This window comes from Pleurodeles waltl, chromosome 9 (genome assembly GCF_031143425.1).
Source record: "Pleurodeles waltl isolate 20211129_DDA chromosome 9, aPleWal1.hap1.20221129, whole genome shotgun sequence".
Classification (NCBI taxonomy): domain Eukaryota; kingdom Metazoa; phylum Chordata; class Amphibia; order Caudata; family Salamandridae; genus Pleurodeles; species Pleurodeles waltl.
In genome coordinates, this window is record NC_090448.1 from 420,020,644 (window position 1) to 420,047,446 (window position 26,803).

General features: G+C 46.3%; 1 protein-coding gene across 3 annotated transcripts in view; it reads right to left on the reverse strand.

The window, feature by feature from the left end:
- The window catches only part of SPTBN4 (spectrin beta, non-erythrocytic 4), a 1,652,494-nt gene that overhangs the window by 895,726 nt on the left and 729,965 nt on the right, over nucleotides 1-26,803 (reverse strand). For all 3 annotated transcript variants that reach the window (XM_069207217.1, XM_069207216.1, XM_069207218.1), the window contains 2 exons: nucleotides 2,133-2,222; nucleotides 869-1,147 (listed from right to left, as the gene is read on the reverse strand). In XM_069207217.1, coding sequence (XP_069063318.1) covers nucleotides 869-1,147; nucleotides 2,133-2,222 — 369 coding nt within the window. The remainder of the gene's footprint in view (nucleotides 1-868; nucleotides 1,148-2,132; nucleotides 2,223-26,803) is intronic.

Sequence of the window (26,803 nt, forward strand, 5' to 3'; positions counted from 1 at the left end):
CACTGTCTGCGCAGCAGACAGTGCTCATTTTAAAGGTGCTGGGCGGGGAGATCCCTGCACTGCCCATGCCCTGGGCATGGGCTGTGCAAGGGCCCCACTGTGGCCCCCTGCACTTGTTTTCTGCCAGCCCTTTCATGGCGATGAAACTGCCATGAAAAGGCTGGCAGAGGACAAGGTTGTAATCAGCAGGGCAGCGCTGAGTTCAGGGCCGCTCTCAATGATTGCAATCTGCATTGCCATCAGCCCGTCGGGATCTGAGATCCCGGCGGGGATGGTGGAAGGTTGGCAGGTCTGCCCACCAACCTTGTAATGTGATGCTCAGACCACCACAGCTGTAGTGGTCCGACAGACACCGTGAGACTTGCAGTCTTTGGACCACCAGCCCTGTAATCCGGCCCCTTAGTTTTCTGAGGAGCAGTTATTTAAGAGTATTCAGTAGCGAACCAGAAGCAGGTTGTTGGGGGGAGATGACAGACCAACCAAGCTGCTGTGTTTTGCACATCAGTACCTCATTTATAGCAACATACAGGACGTTGCTGAAGTTCAAATGGCTAGTAATGAAGCCTTGCGTAATCATCCTCGGACACTGCAAGGGAACCCACATAAAGATTTTTCTAACCATTCGGGGTGACCCTGGGATTTGAACACAGCTGGTGAAGTACAATCGGTGATGAGTATTACTGTATTTCTGGCTATGTTTACACAAAACTTATTTTGCTATCCTTTTGCTCAATACCAGAATACTGCCTAAGTCCGGAAACTTCAGAGATGTGTTTGATGGAGATATGAATTATCCTGATGGAGCACAAAGAGGTCACTTTACTCAACATGCTTTTTTAACCCCTAATCCATAGCAGCAGCTCCTCACCTTTCCCTTTTGGTCATTCATCATCAGCAGCTCCTGCTCGCTCAACCACGACTCCACCTCTGCTACATCGAAATAGTACTGCTCCACCTGGTAGGAAGCATCCAGCAGTTGCTGCCGCCGTTCTGTCTGCTCTCGCAGAGCAACCCACAGCTCTCTCAGCTTTTCAAAGTTCTCACGCACAGGTTCCACCTCTGGGCTCTTGATGGTTGCAATGGCTCCTGCCCGCTCTAGCACATCCTCCACTCGTGGGCTGTGCACTTGGATCTCTCGCCGCAGATTCTGCAAATAGTAGAGAGGCAATCAAAAAGCACTTCTCAGAGAGGAGGTACCTTTTTGAAAGAATAAATATTCAAGATCTGAGGTAAAAGCACAAGTTGAGAGTTCAAGGGTGGATCAATTTGCTTACAATACAAACTGTGACATGCTTTCATCCCCAATACATTCTCTGAGGTGAATAACTGTGAATGTAAAAGTTCTTTGTTACTTATATGAGTATCCACATTTGCACATGATTGGAATCGATGTTACATTTAATCTAACAGCCTTTGAAATACCAGTTTTGAAAATTATCTGTAGTAAAAGCACTAAATCATTTATGTAAATTAATACAATTACATAAAATTACAACAAAGAATTTGTAAGGTGAAAACAAAAAATATCTTGTCTAGTCTAGGTTATCAATCACTACTTGAGAGTTCAATCTTTTGAGGCAAATATTTAAAAAAGCTTGAAGTGCCACGCGGATTAGAAAAACAGAATAAATATCCATTTAATATGTGGGGAATATTATAACTCCTCCTGGAAAATCAGCAGCCACAGATTCTGAATATCAAACTGAGATTAATTTCAATGATGGCAGTAGTTTATTTTGCTAGGCATCTTTATTCCTAAAGGCTGAATACTCCCAATATAGTAATACTTTGCACTTTTTTGTTAATATCTGCATTTATTGTGTGTAGGCTTTGGAAAGTATTTGTCAGATTCCATGAATATCCACATAGGCTATATTTACATACACTGAATGGAAATTAGAATAATTTACATAATAGAGCCTACCCTGACAGTAAATCATTGATTTATCCTCCAAGTACCAGTAATGGACACCCTATACCATTGCAGAAATGGTAAAAGGGAATAGGGCCCAAATAATTTCATGATAGTGCTCTTACAAAGGCAGTAACAAAATGACATTTCTTTTTAGAAAGTTTCTAGTATTTGAATTTTTGGGTGATTAACATATTCTGCTATTAAAGAAGTAGCTTACCTGGTTTTTCTTTATAAACTGTTGAACAGCTTGCAGGTTACTCCCATATTCTTTCAAAGTGGCAAGAGGGAGCCTTTCCTGAACCCAGAACTGAAGGCAAAAAAGATGCAATAAGATAAAGGCACAGGGTTAAATATGAGAACAGTCAAAGGATTAGAAAGGAAGCAAGTTGTTATGATACAGTAATCAAGGGATAAACCCTCAGTATGGGCCCTAAGTAAATCAAAATATGTTTTCTCTAATATTTGTTTTTTATCTCTTATGGTAGGAACAATTCCAATCTCACTAGGTGGCTGCAACTACCTATTGCCTCCTAAGTGAGGTCATTTTAATGGCTAGCAAATTAGCTATTGCGCAACCCATTTTTGACATAAACAGAACACTACCTCTGTGTGACAGATAAGGAAATAAGTTACTTTCCTGTTACTATTGTTCTCCAGTATTGGAAACTTTCATAGATTCACATCCTTGAATCCTTTCCCATCGTTGAGATGGGAGACCCCGGTGTTATACATAAGTAATGCTCTAATGCAGTGGTTCCCAACCTTTTGACTTCTGTGGACCCCCACTTTATCAATACTGGAACCCGGGGTCCCCCACTGAATCATTATTGGAATCCGGGGACCCCGCACAGAGTCATTTCTGAAAGCTGGGACCTAATCTGTTAATATTATTTAATTTTCCCAGCAGTCACGGACCCCCTGAGGAGGCTTCGCGGACCCCCAGGGGTCCTCGGTCCACAGGTTGGGAACCACTGCTCTGATGTACATATACATTACATTCGTTAGGCCTTTAGCTTAGTAACATATCAAAGTCATTTTGTAAAATGGACCAAACTCTAGAATCCAACAATCTGGCTACACCACCCTCTAGAACCCTCCTGTGAGCATCTGTATTCCCTCAGATTTGACAAGCATTAATAGAAAGATAACACTGAGAAAATGAAGGTGAGCTCTCCAGTGGAGGCGGGTGGGTCGCATGTGAATCTATCAAAGTTTCCAATACTGGAGAACTACAGTTACAGGTAAGAAACGTATTTCTTACTACAGTATTGGAACTTTCATAGATTCACATGCTTGAATCAGAATAGCAAGCAGTAATTAGCACAATTTCTTTGGTTACAAATATGAACATTCACTTACAGGACAGTATCACCACTTTTTACAGGTTATGCTTAGCCTTTAACATATGATAAAAGCAGACTTGTAAAGTTATTGAAAACGTGTATTTAAACAGTAAAAGCGGATGGTGGAAACACCAAATGGCTCACCGTCATTGGAAGAGATGCCTGAGCACTGCCTGTCCGACCTGCTCTTGAAAACAATGCACAGGATGTGGAAACGGCTCTGGTCGAATGTGCGTGCACCTTAGTATCCAAAGGTCGACTGGCTTTCTGATGGCAATTAACGATTGCATTTGTAATCATCGAGAAATAGACTGTTTAGTTACTGGGCACCCTTTCTAGGGTCACTAAAAGCTGAGAAAAGCTGGTTTGTCTTTCTAAAAGCTTTCGTCCTGTCCAAATAAAATTTAAGGCATCTCTTCAGATCTATCGAGTAGAGGGATCTCTCCACCGCCATTTGAGGTCTTGGAAAGAATGTCCTCAGCACCACATTTCATTAAGAGGAAAGTCTGAGGGGGCCTTGGGGATGAATTAAGGATTGGTACATTAAATAACTCTGTCCTCTTCGAATTGCAAAAAGGGTTCCTGTATTGTAAATGCCTGGATTTCACTGACACTACGTGCAGACGTAAGCACAAGGAGGAGTGCCACCTTCCATGTAAGATATTTGATGTCTGCCTTATGTAATAGCTCTAACGGTTCCTTTATCAGCCGGCCAGGAACCGTGTTAAGTTGCCATGCCAAAGGAGGGGCTTTGCCTGGAGGACAGGACCTAAAAAGAGCTTTTAAGAATTGTTTTATGAGCCTCTGAGACCAAAGAGATGGTTTACTGGATATTCTCCTAAACCGAGAAATGGCTGCCAGATTAACTTTAATGGATGAATGTGCCAATCCTGAGTATGCTAGTTGTAATAGGTAAGGTAAGATCTCTTCTGGAGTGGAAGAGAGAGGATATGTATCAGAAGACCTGTACCACAAACAAAATCATTTTCACTGGTGGTTCGTCCTATTTGTGATATCCGCCCAGGGTTTGGCAAGGATTTCCTTGCAATCCTTAGGGATGTTTAAGTGGCCGAATTCATTGAACTCAAGTGCCATGCCGATTTGGGATCCGGATGTCTCACTGGGCGGTGGTTCATGGTCAGCAATGATGGAATCGGCTTCATCTTGATGGGTGGACATAGAGACATCAGTAGTAGCTCTGTGTACCAATGTTGATGTGGCCACACAGAAGCTATTAGTATTATCTGGCAGGGTTCTGAATTGATCTTGCTGAGCACTCTCAGGAGGAGAGGAACTGGAGGAAAGGCGTAAGCACAGATTACTGACGATGCAAACGAAAAGGCATCCTCCCACGACCCCTGTTGGTGATGCCAACTTGCGTAAAACTGGCATTTGGCATTCTTGGAGGTCGCAAAGAAATCCAAGTGCGGTTTGCCCCACTGGAGTGTATGCTGGTCCTATTCCCATTCGTGAGTAGATGTCGTCAGTCTGCTTAAAGAATCTGCAATGGCATTTTGATGGCCTGGAACATGTTCTGCCTTTATGTGCACCGAATGCTGAATGCACCCACTCCAAATGGTTTGTGCTTCCTGGGACAATAGATGTGAGCGAGTTCCTCCCTGCTTGTTGATGTAGTGCATTGTCGTCGTATTGTCCATTCTGACAAGCATTGCCGATCCGCTAATTCTTGGAAGGAAGGCTTGTAGCGCCAAATACACTCCTCTCAGTTCGAGGAGGATGATATGAAGAGTGCGGTGAGAGGGAGCCCATTTGCCGCTTACTTGAAGATCCTGCAAGTATGCGCCCCATCCGTCCATTGACGCATCCGTCTTATAGTTAACAGGGAAATTTGAGCTAAGAAGTGTAGGCCTCCAGAGACATTTGCACGGACCGTCCACCAATTGAAAGAAGCTATCATGAGTGGAGTTTCCTGGATTATATCTTCGAAAGACCCTTGCGCTTGTTTCCATTGTTTGTGTAGCTCCTCTTGGAGCGGTCGCATATGTAGGTGACAGTAGGGAATTAGATTAATACAAGATGACATCATTCCTATCAAAGATTTGTAACATCGAGCTGAAAGAGACTTTCTTCTTTGTATTCGTTTCGCTAGGGCGATTAGCTTCTCTTGTCTGTCCAACGTTGGGTATGCTTTGGTTTGCTCCATATCTAATCTAGCCCCGGGAAGGCTATCCTTCTCGATGGCTGGAGCACTGATTTCTCTTGATTGAGAGTGAGGCCCCAGTACTTGAAAAGATGCAAGGTCGCTCTGATGGATTTGTGTGCTGACTGGATATTGGAAGCTTTTACTAACCAGTAGTCTAAGTAGGAGAAAACTTGGTGTCGTTTGCGTCTGAGGTAAGATGCGACTGGAGCTGGGCATTTGGTAAAGATCCGAGGCGCAGACTTGACCACAAAGAGAAGGACCTTGAATTGAAAATGTTTGATAGCTACCGTGAATCTCAGGAACCTTCTGTGTCTTGGATGAATGGGTATATGAAAGTAGACATCTTGAAGGTCTAGGGAGGCCATGTAGTCCGCTCTGTTGAGAAGCTGCAAGATGTCCTGCAATGTGACCATGCAGAATGTTTGCTTCTTCAGGTACATGTTGAGCTCTCTTTCGTCCAGGATCGGTCTCCATAAACAAGACTTTTTTCAGATCAAGAAGACGAAGGAATAAAAGTCTTTCTCCCTTTGAGAATAGGGTACAACTTCTATTTCCCATTTCCGTAACATGATCTCCACTTCTAAGTTGAGCAAACACAGTTGTTTTTGTTGCAATAGAGAAGGTGGGTCAGTGGGGGTATCTGGATAAACTCTAGGAGGTGGCCAAATTGTATTATATCTAGTACTCATTGGTCCTTGGTTATTTGATGCCAACAATGGAGATGGTCTTTCAGCTGGAGGTGTCGTCAACGGCAGTAGCGTTGTCAGTGGAGCCGTCGACGAAAGTATAGACAACGGGATAATTGTCGATGAGGTGCGCAGCGTGGACGGTGATTGTATGAACGGCGACGAAATGGAACGCATCATTGACTCCGATGACAAGACCGTCGACAAGGATTTCGATGACGCTCCTGTCGACACAGAGATAGTGACGACGGTTGATGTTATGGTTGACGATTGAGCTGTTGACGGGGATATCGTAGACGATGCAGCCATCGACAGTACGGAGGCTTGTTTTTTTTGAACGGGTTCCTAACCTGCAGAGGTGGCTTTGGAGTCAGAATGCAATTCCTTTTTTGATTTTGACAAGGAATCTAACCTTTTTGTCTTAACTGACTGTGACGAATGTTTCTTTGAAGGGCTATGAGTTTTTGAGACGTCCTTAGATGATTTTTTTCAGGGCCCTTGGATGACCTGTTAGACAGGCAGGAGCGTCGTTAGTGGCAGTTGATGTATCCTCACCATGGTGCTCATTACAACTTTGGTGGATAAGACTGCAGACCACCGTGCTGGCGGCCGCCAAAAGACCTCCAGCATGGCGGTCCTCATACTGCCATATTACGACTGCTAGTGGCTTTCTGTCATTTTCCAGGCAGAAAACCACCAGCAGTCATACTGGCAGTCGGCAGTCTAGAGGGGGTAGGGGATTTGTACGGGGATTGGGGGACTCATCTACCGGCAACAGGAATGCAAAGTACTGTCACTGGTAGCCTTTCCGCCAGGGATTTTGTGGCAGTGCTTCCACGATATTCCTGGTGGAAAGGGGACTCATAATACCGCCAGCGGTCTTTGGTGAACCACCGGGTTGGTGAGGCTTATCTCCGGCCCGGCGGCCCAACCGTCCTGGTGGTGGTGCCAGGAAAGTGGTGTATTGGCACAGGCCAAACCGCCACACTCGTATTATGGTGGTCCACACCGCCGGCCCGCCTGTGGTGGGAGCGCCACAGCGAGTCTGCAGTCAGAAAGCAGCCAGACTTGTAATGTGGGCTTATGTCTCTTCATTGGTGTCTTGGTGATTGGCACAGAAGAGGAGGCGCTCTCATCATCAGAGACAGGGTTGTCCCTAGACTTTAACTTGTGCAGCCAGAGGAGGAGATGACCCTCCCAATCTTCTAATATCTTAGTTGAACATTTTCAACATACCTTGCAGTCTCTGGTCTTATGGTTCAGGTAGAGACAGTATATGCAGTCCACATGTGGGTCATCAACATGAAGCCTCTTCTTCATGCAGGTAGCAAAAGATCTGAAAAAGCCCCTTTTTAGGTGTCTCTGACATAGTGGTCAGTTTGAAACACCTACTTGAAGAGAATTCAGCTTCTGTGAAGTAGGTCAAAAGTTCAATCCAAAACACCTCAGAATAACTGTTTTTGAGAAAGAAGTGAGCAGAGCTGAATACAGCTCCTCACAGGAGGGTTCTAGAGGGTGATGTAGCCTGATTGGTGTATTCTAGAGTTTGGTCCATTTTAAAAATAGACTGTGACATGTTACTAAGATAAAGGCCTAATGCCTGTAATGTATAGGTACATTAAAGCATTGCTTTTGTATAACACAGGGGACTTCTATCTCGATGACGGGGAAGGATTCAAGCATGTGAATCTATTAAAGTTCCAATACTGGAGTAATAAAACCTCTATTAGTTCAGCATTAAGGGGGTCATTCTGACCCCGGCGGGCGGCAGGAGCCGCCCGCCTGGAGGGAACCGCCAGAATACCGCTGCGCGGTCAAAAGACCGCCGCGGGTATTCTGGGTTTCCCACTGGGCTGGCGGGCGACCGCCAAAAGGCCGCCCGCCAGCCCAGTGGGAAACACCCCTCCATGAGGATGCCGGCTCCGAATGGAGCCGGCGGAGTGGAGGATGTGCGACGGGTGCAGTGGCACCCATCGCGTATTTCAGTGTCTGCAAAGCAGACACTGAAATACAAAGTGGGGCCCTCTTACGGGGGCCCCTGCAGTGCCCATGCCACTGGCATGGGCACTGCAGGGGCCCCCAGGGGCCCCACGACACCTCTCACCGCCATCCTGTTCCTGGCGGGCGGAACCGCCAGGAACAGGATTGCGGTATGGGGGTCGGAATCCCCCATGGCAGCGCAGTAAGCTGCGCCGCCATGGGGGATTCCCAGGGCAGCGGAAAACCGGCGGTGTCCCGCCGGTTTTCCTGTTCTGACCGCGGCCAAACCGCCGGGGTCAGAATGCCTTGCGGGGCACCGCCAGCCTGTTGGCGGTGCTCCCGCCGACCCCGGCCCCGGCGTCGGAATGACCCCCTAAAAGTCTCATTCGGAGCGATACAAAATATAATCTAAATACATTCCCAACTACAAAGCTGCTGTATGGCGCATCAAAGGGTGAGCGGGGAAATGATTTACCAAAAGTGCGTTGTGCAACTGTAGATCGAAAGGAAGAATATTTCATGCACAACTGGTTCATAAAACATATCTGCTCTTGAGCAACATATGTGAGAGGTGCCTCTCTTCAGCCGCACATAGATTGTAGGAGTAAACTGGGGAATTGGCCAAGGATGTGTTGAGCACAGAAGCAGGATCATTTGTTACCTGGGAAGGGAAGCTTATATCTATTCTCTCAAGCCTCTCTTGCGCTATACTAGTCGAGACCTTCAGCTTGAATGGACAGAGGAAAAGAAAGCACTCTGCACACATGGGCCAAATATGTTCCATGCTTGTATTTTGCACTATGGTACAGCAATGGAAGCAGTACTGGGACAAGCAAATCGCTTATCGCAGATGAACAGCCATAAAATCCGGATTTGTTTATAAGATATCCATGTCTGGCTACTAAGAATTATTCATATAAAGTAGACCAAAATATGATTGTATCCAACCAAAGATCCACTGTTCCACGTCTAAAGAGCTGGACCTGTAAATAAAGGCTTACAAGGTGAAAGGTAATGTAGGCCAATTTGTTTGTAATCTGAAACCTGAAGTACATAAAATCAGTCCATAATATTTTAAAAATTAAATTAATAAGAGCAGGGACCCAAAGTTTATCGTAAAAGGTGACTTTTACCCCAGCTGGATGATGGGGTTATTGGATACCAAGACTGCCCACCATTATTTCACTTCATGCCTTTTTATTTCACAACTCTACTGTCTCTTTAGCTCACTCTTGTGGGCTCTTCTTTCTGCCTGCGTTCTACCTTTGCAATTCTTTTCCTATCTTTCTTATCCTCCCTCTTGTTCCCATGCTCTCACTTGGGGAATATGATGAAGACATGTGAATCCCAATCCTTAACAAGCATTTGTTATGAAACAAGTATTGATTTGTTTTGCCCCTTTTAAAATATTTGTTTCCACCACACTTTAAAATTAATTTGTGCTTTCCTATTAATATATTCTGAATTATTTGTACGGTTTATTCACAGAGATTTCAATTTTATTGCATACTGGAAAAAATGACATCCTACATCCTTTCCTTCAAGTACCCTGTACCCATCAACACTGTCACATAGTTCATTTTACGAAAGCCTCTCATTTTGAGGAAAAAAAAGTAAACACTAAACTCCCCTTTAAAAGACACCAATAATGGAGAACCACAGTTACAGGTAAGTAACTTATTTTCTTCTCCAGTATTGGGGTATCTTTCATGGATTCACATGCTTGAGTCAGAATAATTAGCAGTAAACATAAGACGTCGCTTCGCTAATTTGCTGTAGAGACACTCCTGAGAAGAGAGCTGTGGAAGTGGATTCAGCTCTGGTGGAGTGGGCTTTACGTTGGCTGTCAGTGGCTTTCCCGCTAGCTGGTGACAAAGTTGTATGGCAGTGGCTATCCACCGAGCTATAGTCTGTTTGGTAACAGGATACCTGTAGGGAAATGCCTCCCTTGGCATGGTTACCCCCTGACTTTTTGCCTTTTGTTGATGCCAGGTATGATCGAAAGTGTGCTGGGACCCTGCTAACCAGGCCCCAGCACCACTGTTATTTCCCTAAGCTGTACCTTTGTTCCCACAATTGGCACAGCCCTTGCACACAGATAAGTCCCTTGTAAATGGTACCCCTGGTACCAAGGTCCCTGTTGCCAGGGAACGTCTCTAGGGCTGCAGCATTTCTTATGCCACCCTGGGGACCCCTCACCCGGCACCTGCACACTGCCTCACAGCTTGTGTGTGCTGGTGGGGAGAAAATGACTACGTCGACATGGCACTCCCCTCAGGGTGCCATGCCCTCAACCCACTGCCTGTGGCATAGGTAAGTCAGCCCTCTAGCAGGCCTTACAGCACTAAGGCAGGGTGCACTATACCACAGGTGAGGGCATAGTTGCATGAGCACTATGCCCCTACATTGTCTAAGCCAAATCTTAGACATTGTAAGTGCAGAGTAGCCATAAAGAGTATATGGCCTGGGAGTTTGTCAAACACGAACTCCACAGTTCCATAATGGATACACTGAAATCTGGGAAGTTTGGTATCAAACTTCTCAGCACTATAAATGCACACTGATGCCAGTGTGGGGTTTATTGTAAAATACACCCAGAGGGCATCTTAGAGATGCCCCCTGAATACCAGTCCAACTCCTAGTGCTAGGCTTACCAGTTTCTGCCAGCCTGCCACAACCAGACACGTTTCTGGCCACATGGGGTGAGTGCCTTTGTAACGCTGTGGCCAGGAACAAAACCTGTACTGGGTGGAGGTGCTTCTCACCTCCCCCTGCAGGAACTGTAACACCTGGTGGTGAGCCTTAAAGGCTCATGCCTTTTGTTACAGCACCCCAGGGCATCCCAGCTAGTGGAGATCACTCAAAGAACCTGCACTCTAAATGATATATGGTAGGTTCCCACTTGTAGCATTAAAATTAAGGCAACGAATTGCCAATTATTCTTGAGGGTTCCTTGAAGTGTTCAAAAGAATATCTCAAAGCATTATCCAGATTGAAATTTATTCAGATGAAATAGATAATTTCCATACTGTATTTCATTGATTAACTCATAAGGCATAGTGAACATTCAGCTAGGCGACACGTGTTTTGCCCAATGGGGTGCATTCACCTGGGCTTTCTCAAGGCATAAAGATACATTTGAACCTCTAGAGATGTCCTGAACACTCATTTACACAACAAATATTCTGTATTTCAAATTAAGCCAAAAATGCGAAGAAAAGCAGTCCAACGCGTCTGATGCCATTATGCATCAAAGAACCTGCACAGCGACGCGTCCGACAGGGACCAGCGACCTCTGAGGGCTCAGTGGACTGCCCTGAAACCGAAGGACCAAAAAACTCCAGAGAACAGCAGCACTGTTCACCAACAGCAACATTTTTGCAACAAAGAAGCAACTTTTAAAGAACTCACTCTTCCAGCCGGAAGTGTGAGACTTCACACTCTGCACCCGACGCCCCAGACTCGAGCTCCAGAGAACAAACACTGCAGAGAGGACTCCCAGGTGACTACGATGACGTGACTAACCTGAGACGACCCCCCTGTACCTCCACAGCGACGTCTGCAGAGGGGATCCAGAGGCTCCCACTGACCACGACTGCCTGGTAACTAAGAACCCTATGCCTGGACCAAGCACTGCACCCGCAGCCCCCAGGACTGAAAGGAACCAACCTCCAGTGCAGGAGTGACCAGCAGGCGACCCTCTTCCTAGCCCAGTCGGTGGCTGGCCCGAGAAGCCCCCCTGCGCCCTGCCTGCATCGCCTAAGTGACCCCCGGGTCCTTCCATTGTTTCCTATAGCAAACCTGACGTCAACTTTGCACACTGCAGCCGGCCGCCCCTGTGCCGCTAAGGGTATCTTTTGTGTGCCTGTTTGTGTCCCCCCAGTGCTCTATAAAACCCCCCTGGTCTGCTCCCCGCGGACGCAGGTACTTACCTCCCAGAAGACCGGAACCGGAGCGCCCCTGTTCTCCATAGGCGCCTATGTGTTTTGGGCCCTCCTTTGACCTCTGCACCTGACCGGCCCTGTGTTGCTGGTGCGGTGACTTTGGGGTTGCCTTGAACCCCCACAGCGGGCTGCCTATGCCCAGGAGACTGACTGTGTAAGTGCTTTAGTTACCTGAGAAACCTAACAATAATTACCTCCCCCAGAAACTGTTGAGTTTTGCAGTGTCCACTTTTAAAATAGCTTATTTCCATTTTAACCTATACTGTGTATATTACTGCTTTAATTCAAAGTTCCCTACTTACCTGTGTGGAGTACCTGCATTTGATGTACTTAACTCAAATTTGAATCTTGTGGTTCTAAAAATAAATTAAGAAAATATATTTTTCTATATAAAAACCTATTGGCCTGGAATAAGTCTTTGAGTGTATGTTCCTCATTTATTGCCTGTGTGTGTACAACAAATGCTTAACACTACCCTCTGATAAGCCTACTGCTCGACCACACTACCACAAAATAGAGCATTAGAATTATCTTTTTTGCCACTGTCTTACCTCTAAGAGGAACCCTTGAACTCTGTGCATACTATTTCTTACTTTGAAATAGTATGTACAGAGCCGACTTCCTACACTGGTGGAAGCGGTGAAATCTACGACTTTGCATTTGCTGGACTACTCAGCCAATACCTGATCACATGACTAAATAAAAACAATTGTCATTAGAAACTGATTTTTGCAATTTGAGCTATTTTTCTACATTTTTAAAAGTCCTGCTAGGGCCTTGTGTAAGTCCCTGTTAGCATTTCTTTTAGAGTTTAAAAGTTTGTAAAAGTTTGGATTTAAGTTCTAGAAGTAGTTTTTAGATTCTTAAAAAGTAATCCCAACTTTTAGAGTGATAAGGTCTAGCACAGATGAGATGGTGGTGGAACTTAACCTCACCCCTTACCTGCATCTAAGGATGTCAGAGTTAAGGTCTCTCTGTAAGCTAAAAAAGATAAAAACTGGGTCCAACGTAAAGCTCCAGGAGTTTTTGGCAGAGTTCAAAAGGGACCACCCCTCTGAGGATAATCCTTCAGATGGGGAAATTAGTGAACAGGAGGATGACTTCCCCACTCCTGTCCTAATAGGGGAGAACAGGGTCCCTCAAACCCTGACCCCTCAAATCCTAGCCAGAGAGACTGGTTCTTCCATAGGGTGTTCAGTACCTCTGAAAGCATTGAGGGCAGCCTCAATGAAGAGGATCTCCTGTTAGCCAGGATGACCAAAAGATTGGCTTTGGAGAAGCAGCTCCTAGCCATAGAAAGGGAAAGAAAAGAGATGGGTTTAGCTCCTATCAATGGTGGCAGCAACATAAATAGGGTCAGAGAGAATACTGACATCCTAAAAATCCCCAAAGGGATTGTAACAAAATATGAAGATGGTGATGGTATTACCAAGTGGTTCACAGCTTTTGAGAGGGCTTGTGCAACCAGAAAAGTAAACAGATCTCACTGGGGAGCGCACCTTTGGAAAATGTTTGATGGAAAGTGTAGGGATAGACTCCTCACACTCTCTGGTAAAGATGCAGAATCCTATGACCTCGTGAAGGCTACCATGATTGAGGGCTTTGGTTTCTCCACTGAGGAGTACAGGATTAGGTTCAGGGGGGGGCTCAAAAATCCTCGAGCCAGACCTGGGTTGATTTTGTAGACTACTCAGTGAAAACACTGGATGGTTGGGTAACTGGAAATGAAGTGCATGACTATACTGGGCTTTATAATTTATTTATGAAAGAACACATTTTAAGTAACTGCTTCAATAAAAAGTTGCATCAGTATCTGGTAGACCTAGGTCCAATTTCTCCCCAAGAATTGGGAAAGAAGGTAGACCACTGGGTCAAGACTAGGGTAACCAAAACTTCCACTGGGGGTGACCAAAAGAAAGGGGTTACAAAGCCTCCCCAGGAGAAAACGGGTGACACTAGAAACAAAAAAAAAGAGTCCTATGTAGGCCCCCAAAAACCAGACCAGGTGGGTGGGCCCCAAGACACAACCCAAATCAAAGGTGGGTACCAGGGTAAGAACTGGGATGCCACTAAGGCATGGTACCAAAATTGTAGACAGACAGGGCACCACACAAAGGACACTTCTTGTCCTAAAAACAAACCCCCTAGCAAAATCCCTGGGGGGACCAGTGTAGCCATTGGGGATGGCTCCTCGGATGAGGAGGTCCTCATAGCCTTCAACTGGAAAATGGGCCGAACAGGTGAGTTGGAGATTCCAGAGGAAGTAGACACTTCCACCACCCACTGGTGAATGGAATCCCAGCCACTGTCCTAAGAGACACTTGGGCCAGTCACACTATTGTGCATGACAGGCTGGTGTTCTCAACCCAGGACATCCCAGGTGAAACTGCCAGAGTAAGAGTTAACCCAGACAGGGTCACTGATAGGCCTGTGGCTTTTGTGCCCATAGAAGTGAGTGGGACTTTTAGCTGGAGAAGGGTGGTAGACAGTACAAGTGAAACTGCCAGAGTAAGAGTTAGCCCAGACAGGGTCACTGATAGGCCTGTGGCTTTTGTGCCCATAGAAGTGGGTGGGACTTTTAGCTGGAGAAGGGTGGTAGTCGGTACAGACCTCCCCCTTGATTGTCTCCTTGGAAATGAGTACCCAGAGGTTAGTCGGAGCCCAAGAGAGGAACTGGTCCAATGCCAGTCCGCTCCCAAGTATTCTGGAGGTGCTACCCCTGCAATAACTGCAAGTAGGCCCCAGAAGAAAAAGAAAAGAAAACAGAGTAGGAACGGTGGACAACCTTTAGCCAAGGTTCCAGCAAGCCAAGGAGATTCTGCTCCAGTAGGGGATAACTCCAAAAGTGTCACTGGTAAGGTCCAACCTGACCCACAAGAAGTCCTGGCTAGTCAGGCAACTGTTAGACCTGAGTGGGTGGCTCCTCAGTTAACAGAAGAAAGAGTGGAAGAAGGGTGTTTACTACAAGATGTAGTAACCCCCCACTCTAACACAGCAGACAGGCACCCTGAACCCAGAGAAGCCTGTAACTTAGCTCCTTCCCTTGTAGGTGAAGAGCTAACGGTGTGGTTTAGCTCCCCATAGATGCATGAGCAATATGCCCCTACAGTGTCTACGTCTGTTCTTAGACATTGTAAGTACAGTGTGGCCATATTAAGTATATGGTCTGGGAGTTTGTCAAAAACGAACTCCACAGCTCCATAATGGCTACACTGAATACTGGGAAGTTTGGTATCAAACTTCTCAGAATAATAAACCCACACGGATGCCAGTGTTGGATTTATTAAAAAATGCACACAGAGGGCATCTCTAAGATGCCGCCTGCATTTTACCCAATCCTTCAGTGCAGGACTGACTGGTCTGTGCCAGCCTGCTGCTGAGAGACAAGTTTCTGACCCCATGAGGTGAGAGCCTTTGGGCTCTCTGAGGGCAGAAACAAAAGCCTGCACTGGGAGGAGACGCTTAACACCTCCCCCCTGCTGGAACTGTAACACCTAGCAGTGAGTCTCAAAGGCTCAAGCTTTGTGTTACAATGCCCCAGGGCACTCCAGCTAGTGGAGATGCCCGTCCCCTGGACACAGCCCCCACTTTTGGCGGCAAGTCCAGGGGAGATAATGAGGAAAACAAGGAGGAGTCACCCACCAGTCAGGACAGCCCCTAAGGTGTCCTGAGCTGAGGTGACCCCACCTTTAGAAATCCTCCATCTTGATTTTGGAGGATTCCCCCAATAGGATTAGGGATGTGCCCCCCTCCCCACAGGGAGGAGGCACAAAGGGGGTGTAGCCGCCCTCAAGGACAGTAGCCATTGGCTACTGCCCTCCCAGACCTAAACACAGCCCTAAATTCAGTATTTAGGGGCACCCCAGAACCTAGGAAACTAGATTCCTGCAACCTTAACAAGAAGAAGGACTACTGACCTGAAGCCCTGTAGAGAAGACAGAGACGACAAGTGCTTTGGCCCCAGCCCTACCGGCCTGTCTCCCAACTTCGAAGAAAACTGCAACAGCGACGCATTCAACACGGACCAGCGACCTCTGAAGCCTCAGAGGACTGCCCTGCACCCAAGGACTAAGAAACTCCAGTGAACAGCAGCTCTGTTCAAAAACCTGCAACTTCTTTGCAACAAAGAAGCAACTTTAAAGATTTCACGTTTCCCGACAGATGCGTGAGACTTCCCACTCTGCACCCGACGCCCCCGGCTCGACCTGCAGAAAACCAACACCGAAGGGAAGACTCCCCAGCGACTGCGAGCCTGTGAGTAACCAGAGACGACCCCCCTGAGCCCCCACAGTGATGCCTGCAGAGAGAATCCAGAGGCTCCTCCTGACCGCGACTGCCTGTAACAAAGGACCTGACGCCTGGAACCAACACTGCACCCGCAGCCCCCAGGACCTGAAGGAACCAAACTCCAGTGCAGAAGCGACCCCCGGGCACCCCTCTGTCTAGCCCAGGGGGTGGCTGCTACAAGGAGCCCCCCCTGTGCCTGCCTGCATCATTGAAGTTACCCCTTGGTCCCTCCATTACTTCCTATCTAAAACCCAACGCCTGTTTGCACTCTGCACCCGCCCGCCTCTGTGACGCTGAGGGTGTACTTTCTGTGCCTTCTTGGGTCCCCCCCGGTGCCCTACAAAACCCCCCTGGTCTGCCCCCCGAGGACACGTGTACTTACCTGCTGGCAGACTGGAACCGGGGCACCCCTGTTCTCCATTGAAGCCTATGTGTTTTGGGCACCTCTTTGACCTCTGCACCTGACCGGCCCTGAGCTGCTGGTGTGGTAGCTTTGGGGTTGTCTTGAACCCCCAACGGTGGGCTACCTTGGACCCAACTTTGAGACTTGTAAGTGTTTCACTTGCCTGCAAACCTAACCTTTACTTACCTCCCCCAGGAACTGTTGATTTTTTCTGTGTCCACTTTGAAAATAGCTTACTGCCATTTTTACAAAGACTGTATATGATTTTGCTTTTATTCAAAGTTCCTAAAGTATCTAAGTGAAGTACCTTACATTTAAAGTGTTTCATGTAAATCTTGAACCTGTGGTTCTTAAAATAAATTAAGAAAAAATATTTTTCAATATGAAAACCTATTGGCCTGGAGGAAGTCTTTGAGTGTGTGTTCCTCATTTATTGCCTGTGTGTGTACAACAAATGCTTAACACTACCCTCTGATAAGCCTACTGCTCGACCACACTACCACAAAATAGAGCATTAGAATTATCTCTTTTTGCCACTATCTTACCTCTAAGGGGAACCCTTGGAATCTGTGCACGCTATTTCTTACTTTGAAATAGTATATACAGAGCCAACTTTCTATAGAGAGGATGTCAGAGGGTAGATACCGGAATCTTAACACCATATACAGAATCTTTTCCATTTGAGTTTGTATGTTTTATTTGTAGCCTGGGCTCTGGCATTAGCGAGCACTCCACAACAGTCTGGTGGAATATCTAGGTCAGCAAATTCATTGAATTCAGGAGCCAGGCCGATAACTGAAGAGAAGTTGGGTTGGGATGACGGACCTGGTCCCAATTCATCGTTAGTAGGTTTGGTATTGGTTTCAACAGAATGTGAGGTTGTTCCGAGAGGAGCAGGAGCTCCGTGAACCAAAATTGGCATGTCCATCTGGGAGCTATCAGTAATAGACAGCAAGGTTCCCTCTTCATCTTCTTTAGAATTCTCGGATTAGCGGAAGCAGGGAAAAAGCATAAGCATAAATTCATGACCATTTGATCAAAAATGCATTCCCCTTCGACCCTCTCTGCAGTTGCCAGCTTGCGTATTATTGGCATCCTTTGTCGCAAAGAGGTCCAAACTGGACTTGCCCCTGCGAAGAAAAAGATGATTGAGAGTTGCCTGTTTGAGCTTCCACTCGTGGCAGGTCGTTAAGGTTCTGCTTAATGAGTTCGCCAGAATGTTGGATACTCCTGGAACGTGTTCTGCTCTGAGAGTTATGTGATGTTGAAGTGCCCAATTCCATATCTCTTGTGCCTGAAGAGACAGCGCTGGCAATTTTGTACCTCCCTGCTTGTAGAGGTAATGCATACATGTGGTGTTGTCGGTTCAGACCAAAACCGATGAGTCTTTGATCTTGGTCAGGAAGGATTTGAGTGCTAGGAATACGGCTTTTAATTCCAACAAGTTGATGTGGAGCATTTCTTCCTGGGTGATCCATTTCCCTCTCACTGTCAGGTCTTCGAGGTGCACGCCCCATCCCTCCAGATACGCGTCTGTGGTCAGAACATGCTCTGAGCTTTGACTCAGAAAAGAGAGACCCTCGGAGATGTGGGGGATCTTCAACCACCATTCCATGGCTTGCTTCATTGGTGGGGTTATTTGGATAATATCGTCAAAAGATCTGTTTATTTGTTTCCACTGGCTGTCTAACTGCTGCTGAAGTGTTCTCATGCGGAGACGGCGCAGTTTGGTATCAACGGAATGCACGAGGAGAGCATCTCCAGAAAAGATTTGTAAATCCAGACAGAAGCAGACTTTCTTTTTCTGAGGCAGAGCACTAGCCTTCGAATTCTCTTCTGCTTGTCCTGAGAGGCGAAAGCTTTTGCTTGTTCCGTATCTAATACGGTTCATAGAAAGGTGATGTTGGTTGACAGCATTAGGTGCGATTTTTGGTAGTTGACTGAGAAGCCTAATCTCTAGAAGAGGGACAGGCATGTTGCTGTGTCTCTGGCTGCTCTGGACACTGTGCTTTCATTAGCCAATCGTCAAAGTATGGAAACACTTGAACTCCTTTTCGCTGCCACGAGGTACGCTGCCACCGGAGCTAAGACCTTGGCAAAAACTCGAGGAGCCGACCTCAGACCAAAAGGTAACACTCTGAATTGGTAGAGGGTGCCTGCAACCCTGAAGTGTAAGAATTTCCTGTGGCTGGGGTGAATAGGGATATAAAAATAGGCATCTTGGAGATCCAATCCTGTCATGAAAGCTCCCTGGTTGACCAATTGTAATACATCCTGAAGAGTGATCATCCGAAATGATTGTTTTTTCCATAATTTGTTTAAATATCGAAGATCTAAGATAGGTTGCCAGTCTCCTGTCTTGTTCCGAATGAGGAAGATAGGTCGCCAGTCTCCTGTCTTTTTTCGAATGAGGATGAAGTGAGAGTAGAATCCGGTTCCCCTCTGAGACTTCGTACGATCGCTACTGCTCACTTGTCTATCATATTGGAAATTTGTACAAGGAGCTTTTTTAAGTGGGCAGGTGGGGGTCCTCGTGGTGGTACCTCTGGAGGAGGTTGCGGAAATTCAAAGGTATGCCCTTTGGTGATAATATCAAGGACCCATCAGTCTGAGGTGATCTGGTACCACTGGTGGGAGAAGCTGGAAATTCTGCCCGCTATCTTAGTGTTGGAATAGGGGTTGGAGGCAGGCACTTGGTGGAGGTCAGTGTTTTCTGGCTGTGTCCTTGCCTCTATAAGTTGACTTTCCTCTTGTCTGTAGCCTGCAGATGATGGTTGTCAATAGGGTTGTTGCTGTTGTTGATTGGTGGCTGAACGAAACTGGCCCTGGTAAGGTTGGTACTGCCGATACTGGTGCAGGCAGCGTCTGTAAGAATACAGTCCTCTTCCTCTTGCCCCTCGAAAGGGCTGCCTTTTGAATTGTAGAGTACTCAGCGATCTAGCTGTGTCCGTGTTTATTGCATAAAGTACGTCATCAACATGCTTGCCAAATAGCAGCTCTCCATCATATGGCATATCCAGAACCTTTATCTGAACCTCGGGCGGAAGGAAGTGGCCTTTAACCACCCCATTTGTCTTAGTACTGCTGCTCCGTCTAGCTGGCGAAAATCTGTGGATGACACATCTATTGCACAGTGTATGATCTCAGCAGAGATCTTTTCTCCCTCTTGCAATATCTTCCGAGCTTCAGCTCTAGCATCCTCAGGAAGGAGATTGATGTATTGGGAGCTGTCCGACCACATCTGTCGGTCGTATCTGCCTAGAATTGCCAGGGAGTTTGCTGCCCTGACTGCTGTAGCTGCCAGTGGGGAGTGAGACTGTGTCCCGTGTCTCTCCTTATTCCTGATCCTCTTCCGAGGAAGGTGGCTTGTTTTCAGGAGGTGGAATGGAGGTGGAAACGGTGCTGTAGTTACTTGAAATTCTGAGGATCGGTCTCTGGGAGCAGGACTTAACAGTATTTGCGGATACTGCAGTGGAATGGTTGATCCTGGTGGCAAGAATCTACTGTAATAATCTTGCATCATATGCTGCAAATTGGCAATTAGTGACACTGGCATCTGCACTGTTGGCTTTGCTGGTGTTCCTAGGCACATGTGTATTGTCGATCTTGAAATGATTGCTGAATGTATAATCCTTCACACTTTTCCTCCTCCTCTCCCTGGCATTTAATTCGTAGGTCTGAAGGACTACGTACCACCGCAAACAACATCGACGGAGTACTCATCTCCATATTCCTCTTCATCCCCATCAAGGAGATGTTCTGGAGGTATGGGTGACACCTTACTAGGTGAGGTATGTGAAGGTAACAATGGGTCTTGAGTGGATTTACATTTAATTACTATTAGTCTTAGGGGCAAAAAGGAATATCTTCCTGAATCCAATGCATCGACGGTGCATCTGTGGTGAAGAAATGGGCCGTTGTCGGAGCCGTCATCGAAGGGAGTGGTCGCTTTTGGAGTTACCATCGACGAAGCTGTTGTCGACAGAGCTGGTGTCATCGGAACTGATGTCGACGGGGTTGTCGTCGATGCAGCCAAAATTTGTGGTTCACATGTCGATTTTGACGGAGCCGTTGATGGTATGCGCGTTGACGATGCAGTAGACTTCTTACCTGTCGACGATGTTGATTTCTTCTACACCTTTATACCCTGGGTCGGTAAAGAAGACCCATACTTAATGCTCACTGATGTAATTGTCGTCGATTACAACGGCGATGACGTTATTATCATGGGCAAGGATGGAGCTGTGAATGTTGCCGCCGCTGTGGTAGCAGATGATATGAAAACAGTTGTCGTGAACGGTGACAAAGAGCTAGATGGTTTCTTAATTTTTATTGAAGTGGCAGCTGGACTGGAAGGTTCAGAACTAACTTTCTTGCCCTGTTTCTTTGAAGTAGAAGGAACTTCATGCACTTTTTCCTCCAGAGAGTGCACTTTTTTGGCTGCCTTACATTTTTTTTTTAGAGAAAAACTCTCCACAGATCTTTTCCTCTTTCTTGATGCCATGGAGGTGTCACTGTTATCATCATCAGAGAGATTGTCTCTGGATTTACGTTTTTGAAGCCAAAAGGAGGAGCCTGGCCTCTTTGTCTCTCAAAGTTTTGTGAGGAAAAATGTTACAGTCTTTCACCGTGTGCTCTGGGTGAAGACAGTAAATGCAATCCTTGTGAGGGTCCTCACCGTGAAGTCTTAGCTTCCCACAGGTATTGCAGGGTCGAAATAAACCTTTCTTGGATGTAGACATGTTTTAGAAGTCACACCTGTCGATGTAGAAAACAATACTCAAAAGATTTCCTGTCAGGAAAAGGTAAACTGATCTCAGGGAGACTCCCTTACACATGATGTGGGGTAGAAAATCTGAGAGACTGGAGCCTCTCTGCTGAGGGTTCTAAAGGGTGGTCTTGCCTAACTGGCTGGACTTTGGGTCTTTTCTAATGACACTAATAAGCTATAAAATTTAATGTATTTTTCCATTAACTCAATGTTAAAAATTTAATCTCCTGCCTTCTATGTACCGTGGGACTCCCACTTCGACGACGGGGAATGATTCAAGCATGTGAATCTATGAAAGATACCCCAATACTGGAGAATAAAGAATTTGCAGTAAGTCAGCATTCATGAAAAAATGCAAGGAGCCAGTCAGAGAAGTGGTGAAGAGGTCCACAGGAAGGAGAAAGACATGCTGGAAGGCCTAAAACAAATCAATTCAGCAAACAGAACGTGGGCAAATGTGAGCCACAAAACACAAAGCCAATGGTGAGCAATGGCCGGAATGCATTCTTAAGACATCTTTCAGAATGTCCCCAATATTTCTTTACAATCAGACAGCTGTACAGTCTGGTAGGCTTCGATCTAAAAATGAGTGTGGTGCCCCCCACCTGTAACCACAAATTAAGCATTGGGCACAGGACGAATAAGCATGGAGTTATTCAACCTCTTTAAGGTGAAACAGTCATCACTAGGCGCTGCTGCGGTAATGCTGTGTGACATGCATTTGTGTAGTGTATTGCACCCATTTGCATTTGAATCTGGGTGCAGGGATTCTCGGAGAGTACAGTGTGTGCAATCACTGGACAACAAGCCGGCACGAAATACTGGGACATCAGCACATTATACCCTGCAATCTTAGTCATTCTCAGAAAGTTTGTAAGCCTATTGTAGGAAGCTGGCCTGGTGTGTGGTAGATACCTATGGTGTTATCACCCAATACCAGGTCCAGGTATACCCTATTAGTGAAGTGTAGGCAGTGTCTAGGAAGCCCGGGCTCTCTAGAGGTAGCTGTGAATGAGCAGCCAAGACTTAGAAGGCATGCAAAGCTTATGCAATACCACTATAGTCACATAGCACTATCACACATGAAAGAACTACACAGTGTTACAAAAATAAAGGCACTTTATTATGGTAACACAAATACTAGAATACTGAATAGGCAATGCCCCAACTGGAGATAAGTAAACACACTATTATATACACATTAGCAATCAGTAAAAATCTATGAAAGATACCAATACAGAAGAACTAAAGTTACAGGTCAGTAACTCGTTTTCTTCTCCAGTATTGGAGCTTTCATAGATTCAGATGCTTTAGTTACTGGAGTTCCAATATGCATTTGACTGTACGATACCAACTACTGAGTTGTTTTCCTAAAGGTTTTTGTATGGTGTAAATAGAATTTGAAACACTGCTTCAGATCTAAGGTATGCAATTATCTTTTTGCTGGAGAACTTGGGTTCGGAAAGCAAGTTCTTAGACTATAGGTTCATTAATATGGAAGTCACTAGGCACCTTAGGAATTAATTTTGGGTTTGTTTTAAGTATGAGAGCATCATATGTGAACCGCTAGAAAGGCTCTTGTGTTGTGAAGGCCAGGATTTCACTCACCCTTCTGCCACTTGTAAGAGCTAAAATAAAGGAGACTTTCCAGGTGAGGAATTTGAGATCCGCTTTATGAATGGGCTCAAACAGTGGTTTCATTAATTGCACTAAGACTATGGGCCTGATTCAGACCGCCAGGGTCACCGGCCACGGGAGCACCGCCGACAGACCGGCGGTGCTCCAAATGGCATTCTGACTGCGGCGGTTCTGCCATGGCCAGAAAGGGTAAACCGGCGGTCTCCCGCCGGTTTACCGCTGCCCTTGGAATCCCCCATGGCGGCGCAGCTTGCTGCGCCGCCATGGGGGATTCTGACACCCCCTACCGCCATCCTGTTCCTGGCGGTTCGCCCGCCAGGAACAGGATGGCGGTAGGGGGTGCCGCGGGGCCCCTGGGGGCCCCTGCCGTGCCCATGTCAATGGCATGGGCACGGCAGGGGCCCCCGTAAGAGGGCCCCACTGTGTATTTCAGTGTCTGCCTAGCAGACACTGAAATACGAGACGGGTGCAAACTGCACCCGTCGCACATGCCCACTCCGCCGGCTCCATTCGGAGCCGGCTTCCTCGTGGGGAGGGGTTTCCCGCTGGGCTGGCGGGCGGAGCGGCCATATGGCGGTTCCCCCTATGTCTAGATGCCACTCAAGTGGTGGAGTCCGAACTGGTGGAAAAATTCTAAGGAGGCCTTTAAGATATTGTTTAATTATTGTGCTGGAACATAATGAAGTAGAGGCATGAGAACTGATAAATCTGGAAATTGCAGCCACATGCACCTTTATTGATGAATGAGCCAGACCTGACTGAGCTAGAGCAAGCAGGTAAGGCAAAAGTTGTTCCGGTGATATCTGTAGAGGATGTAAGCCAGACTTCTGGCACCAGATGCAGAACCTTTTTCATTTTAATCTGTAAGTTTTCAAGGTTGAATCTGCGTGCACCTTGGATAGAATCTCTCAACACTTCTGCAAGATGTTTAGGTCCTTGAATTCTAATTCATTGTATTCAGGAGCCAGGCACACAACTGGAAAGATGTTGGGTCCAGATTATGTTCTTGGCCGCTATTCATCGACAAGAGGTGCGGTACTGGCTTGAGTTGGAAATGGTTGACCTCTGATAACAGCAGAAGCTCCGTAAACCACTGCTGCCTCGGCCACCTGGGAGCTATCACTATGATCCGACACCTTTCTGATTTGATCTTTCTGAGAACCTTTGGAATTGCAGGAATTGGGGGAAAATCATAAGCAAAGATCCCGGACCATCTTATCATAAATTCATTCCCCCATGATCCTGGATGGGGATGCCAGCTTGCAAAGTACTGGAATTTGTTGTTCTGAGGTGTTGAGAGTCCAGAGCTAGTGTGCCCCACTGAGAGAATACTTGATCCAGAGTGGTCAGATCTAGCTCCCATTTGTGGCAGGTTGATGTTATTCTGCTGAGACTGTCCGCCAAGTGTTGCTGAGCCCGGGACCATGCTCCGCTCTGAGAGTGATGCCGTGCTTCATTGTCCAATTTCAAATCCTCTGCTCTTCCAATGATAGTGGTAGTGATCATGTACCACCCTGCTTTTTTATGTAAAACAGTCTTGTTGTGTGTCTGTGTGCACAAGAGGATAGAAATGTTCTTTATTCTTGGAAGAATGGCTCAAAGACTGAGGTAAAGTCACTCGAAATTGTAGGTGATTGATATGAAGGGCTTTCGGACCTGCAGTCCACGTTACTTGGACCTGGAGTTCTTGCAAATGTCCTCCTCATCCTTTCAAGGATGCATCTGTGGTGATAATGTAATCTGGAGACTGAGGAAGGAATGAGAGACCTTTGGCTAGGTTGTTCGCCACTGTCCACCAAGATACTGCTGATATCATTTGAGGTGTAACTTTAATTAAATCGTCGAACAATCCTTTTTCTTGCAGCCACTGCTTGTCGAGCTCTTCCTGCAATGGTCTCATTTTCAGGCGAGCCAAAGGTAGATGTATAGAAGATGACATAATCCCAGGAGCTATTTGTAAATGCGTACTGAAATGCACTTTCTTGCTTGCATTTTTAGTGCCAGATGAACGAGTTACTTACCTTCGGTAACGACTTTTCTGGTGGATACATTAGCTACCTGTGGATTCCTCACCTAATGAATTCTCCCATGGCGCCAGCATTCGACGGAAATCTTCTTCCTAGTCTCTGCACGTCGACGAGGACGTCACTCGAGCCCACGCGACGCCGTCTGACGTCATACAGGCAATAAGAGGTCCTCGACGACGTGCCGACGTCAGTACCAATCATTTTTTACGTGCATGAGAACAACCAGGCAATGCAATGAAAGAGCAAGGCAACATCCCATAACATTGTAAAATACACAACATTTGCATGAATAGCTGTAAATCTTTTATATATATATATAACTCTCTCTTTTTTTTAAAATATATATACACATCAAGTATATACACAAAGATATATACATATATACATATATATAAATATATTATATACAACATCTATTGCACCCTCGAAGACCAAGAGGAGCGCACTCAAGGATTACTTGGTAAGACCAGAAAGGCAACGGGGAGGCGGGTGGGACCGTGAGGAATCCACAGGTAGCTAATGTATCCACCAGAAAAGTCGTTACCGAAGGTAAGTAACTCGTTCTTCTGATGGATACAACTACCTGTGGATTCCTCACCTAATGAATAGAGTCCCAAAGCAGTACCACGCCTGGCGGTGGGTGCCTAAATGGTCAAACCAAGAAATCCTGCAGCACTGACCGTGCAAAATGGCCGTCCCTTCTAACCTCAGAATCCAAACAGTAATGTTTTGCAAAAGTGTGAAGGGACGACCAAGTTGCGGCCTTGCAGATGTCGACCACAGGAACACCTCTGGCCAAGGCCGAAGTGGCCGACTTAGCTCTGGTGGAATGAGCTCTAATGCCCTCAGGAGGATCCTTCTTTGCCAAAGAGTAACAGATTTTAATGCAAAGAACAACCCACCTGGATAGTGTTCTCTTGTGGACTGCCTTTCCTCTCCTCTTGCCCACGTATCCAATAAACAGCTGATCCTCCAGCCTGAAATCCTTTGTTCTATCAATAAAGAAGCTCAACGCCCTCTTTGGGTCCAGATGGTGCAGTCTTTCTTCCTCTTTGGAAGGATGAGGCGGAGGATAGAACGTAGACAAAGTAATTGCCTGAGCCAAATGGAAAGGTGAAACAACCTTCGGGAGGAAAGCAGCCTTGGTCCTCAACACCACCTTATCCCCATAAAAAGTTGTATAAGGAGGTTTTACTGATAAGGCCTGCAACTCACTCACTCTCCTTGCTGATGTTATAGCTATCAGGAAGACTGTTTTTAAAAACAAATACCTTAAGGGGCAAGAATGCATAGGTTCAAAAGGGGACCCCATAAGGAAAGTCAGGACCAAGGACAAATCCCATTGCGGCATAACGAATGGTTTTGGAGGATATTTATTTAGAAGACCTTTCAAGAATCTGATAACAATAGGGGATTTAAATAAAGATGGTTGGTCTGGAAGACATATGAAGGCTGACAAGGCCGATAAATAACCCTTAATGGTAGCCACTGCACAACCTTTCTGCGCTAGAGACAGAGCAAAAGACAAAACGTCCGATAGATGAGCATGTAAGGGATCAATCTGCCTCTCTCCACACCACGCAACAAATTTAGACCATCTATTAGCGTAGATAGATTTAGTGGAGTGTCGCCTGGCCGCTAATAT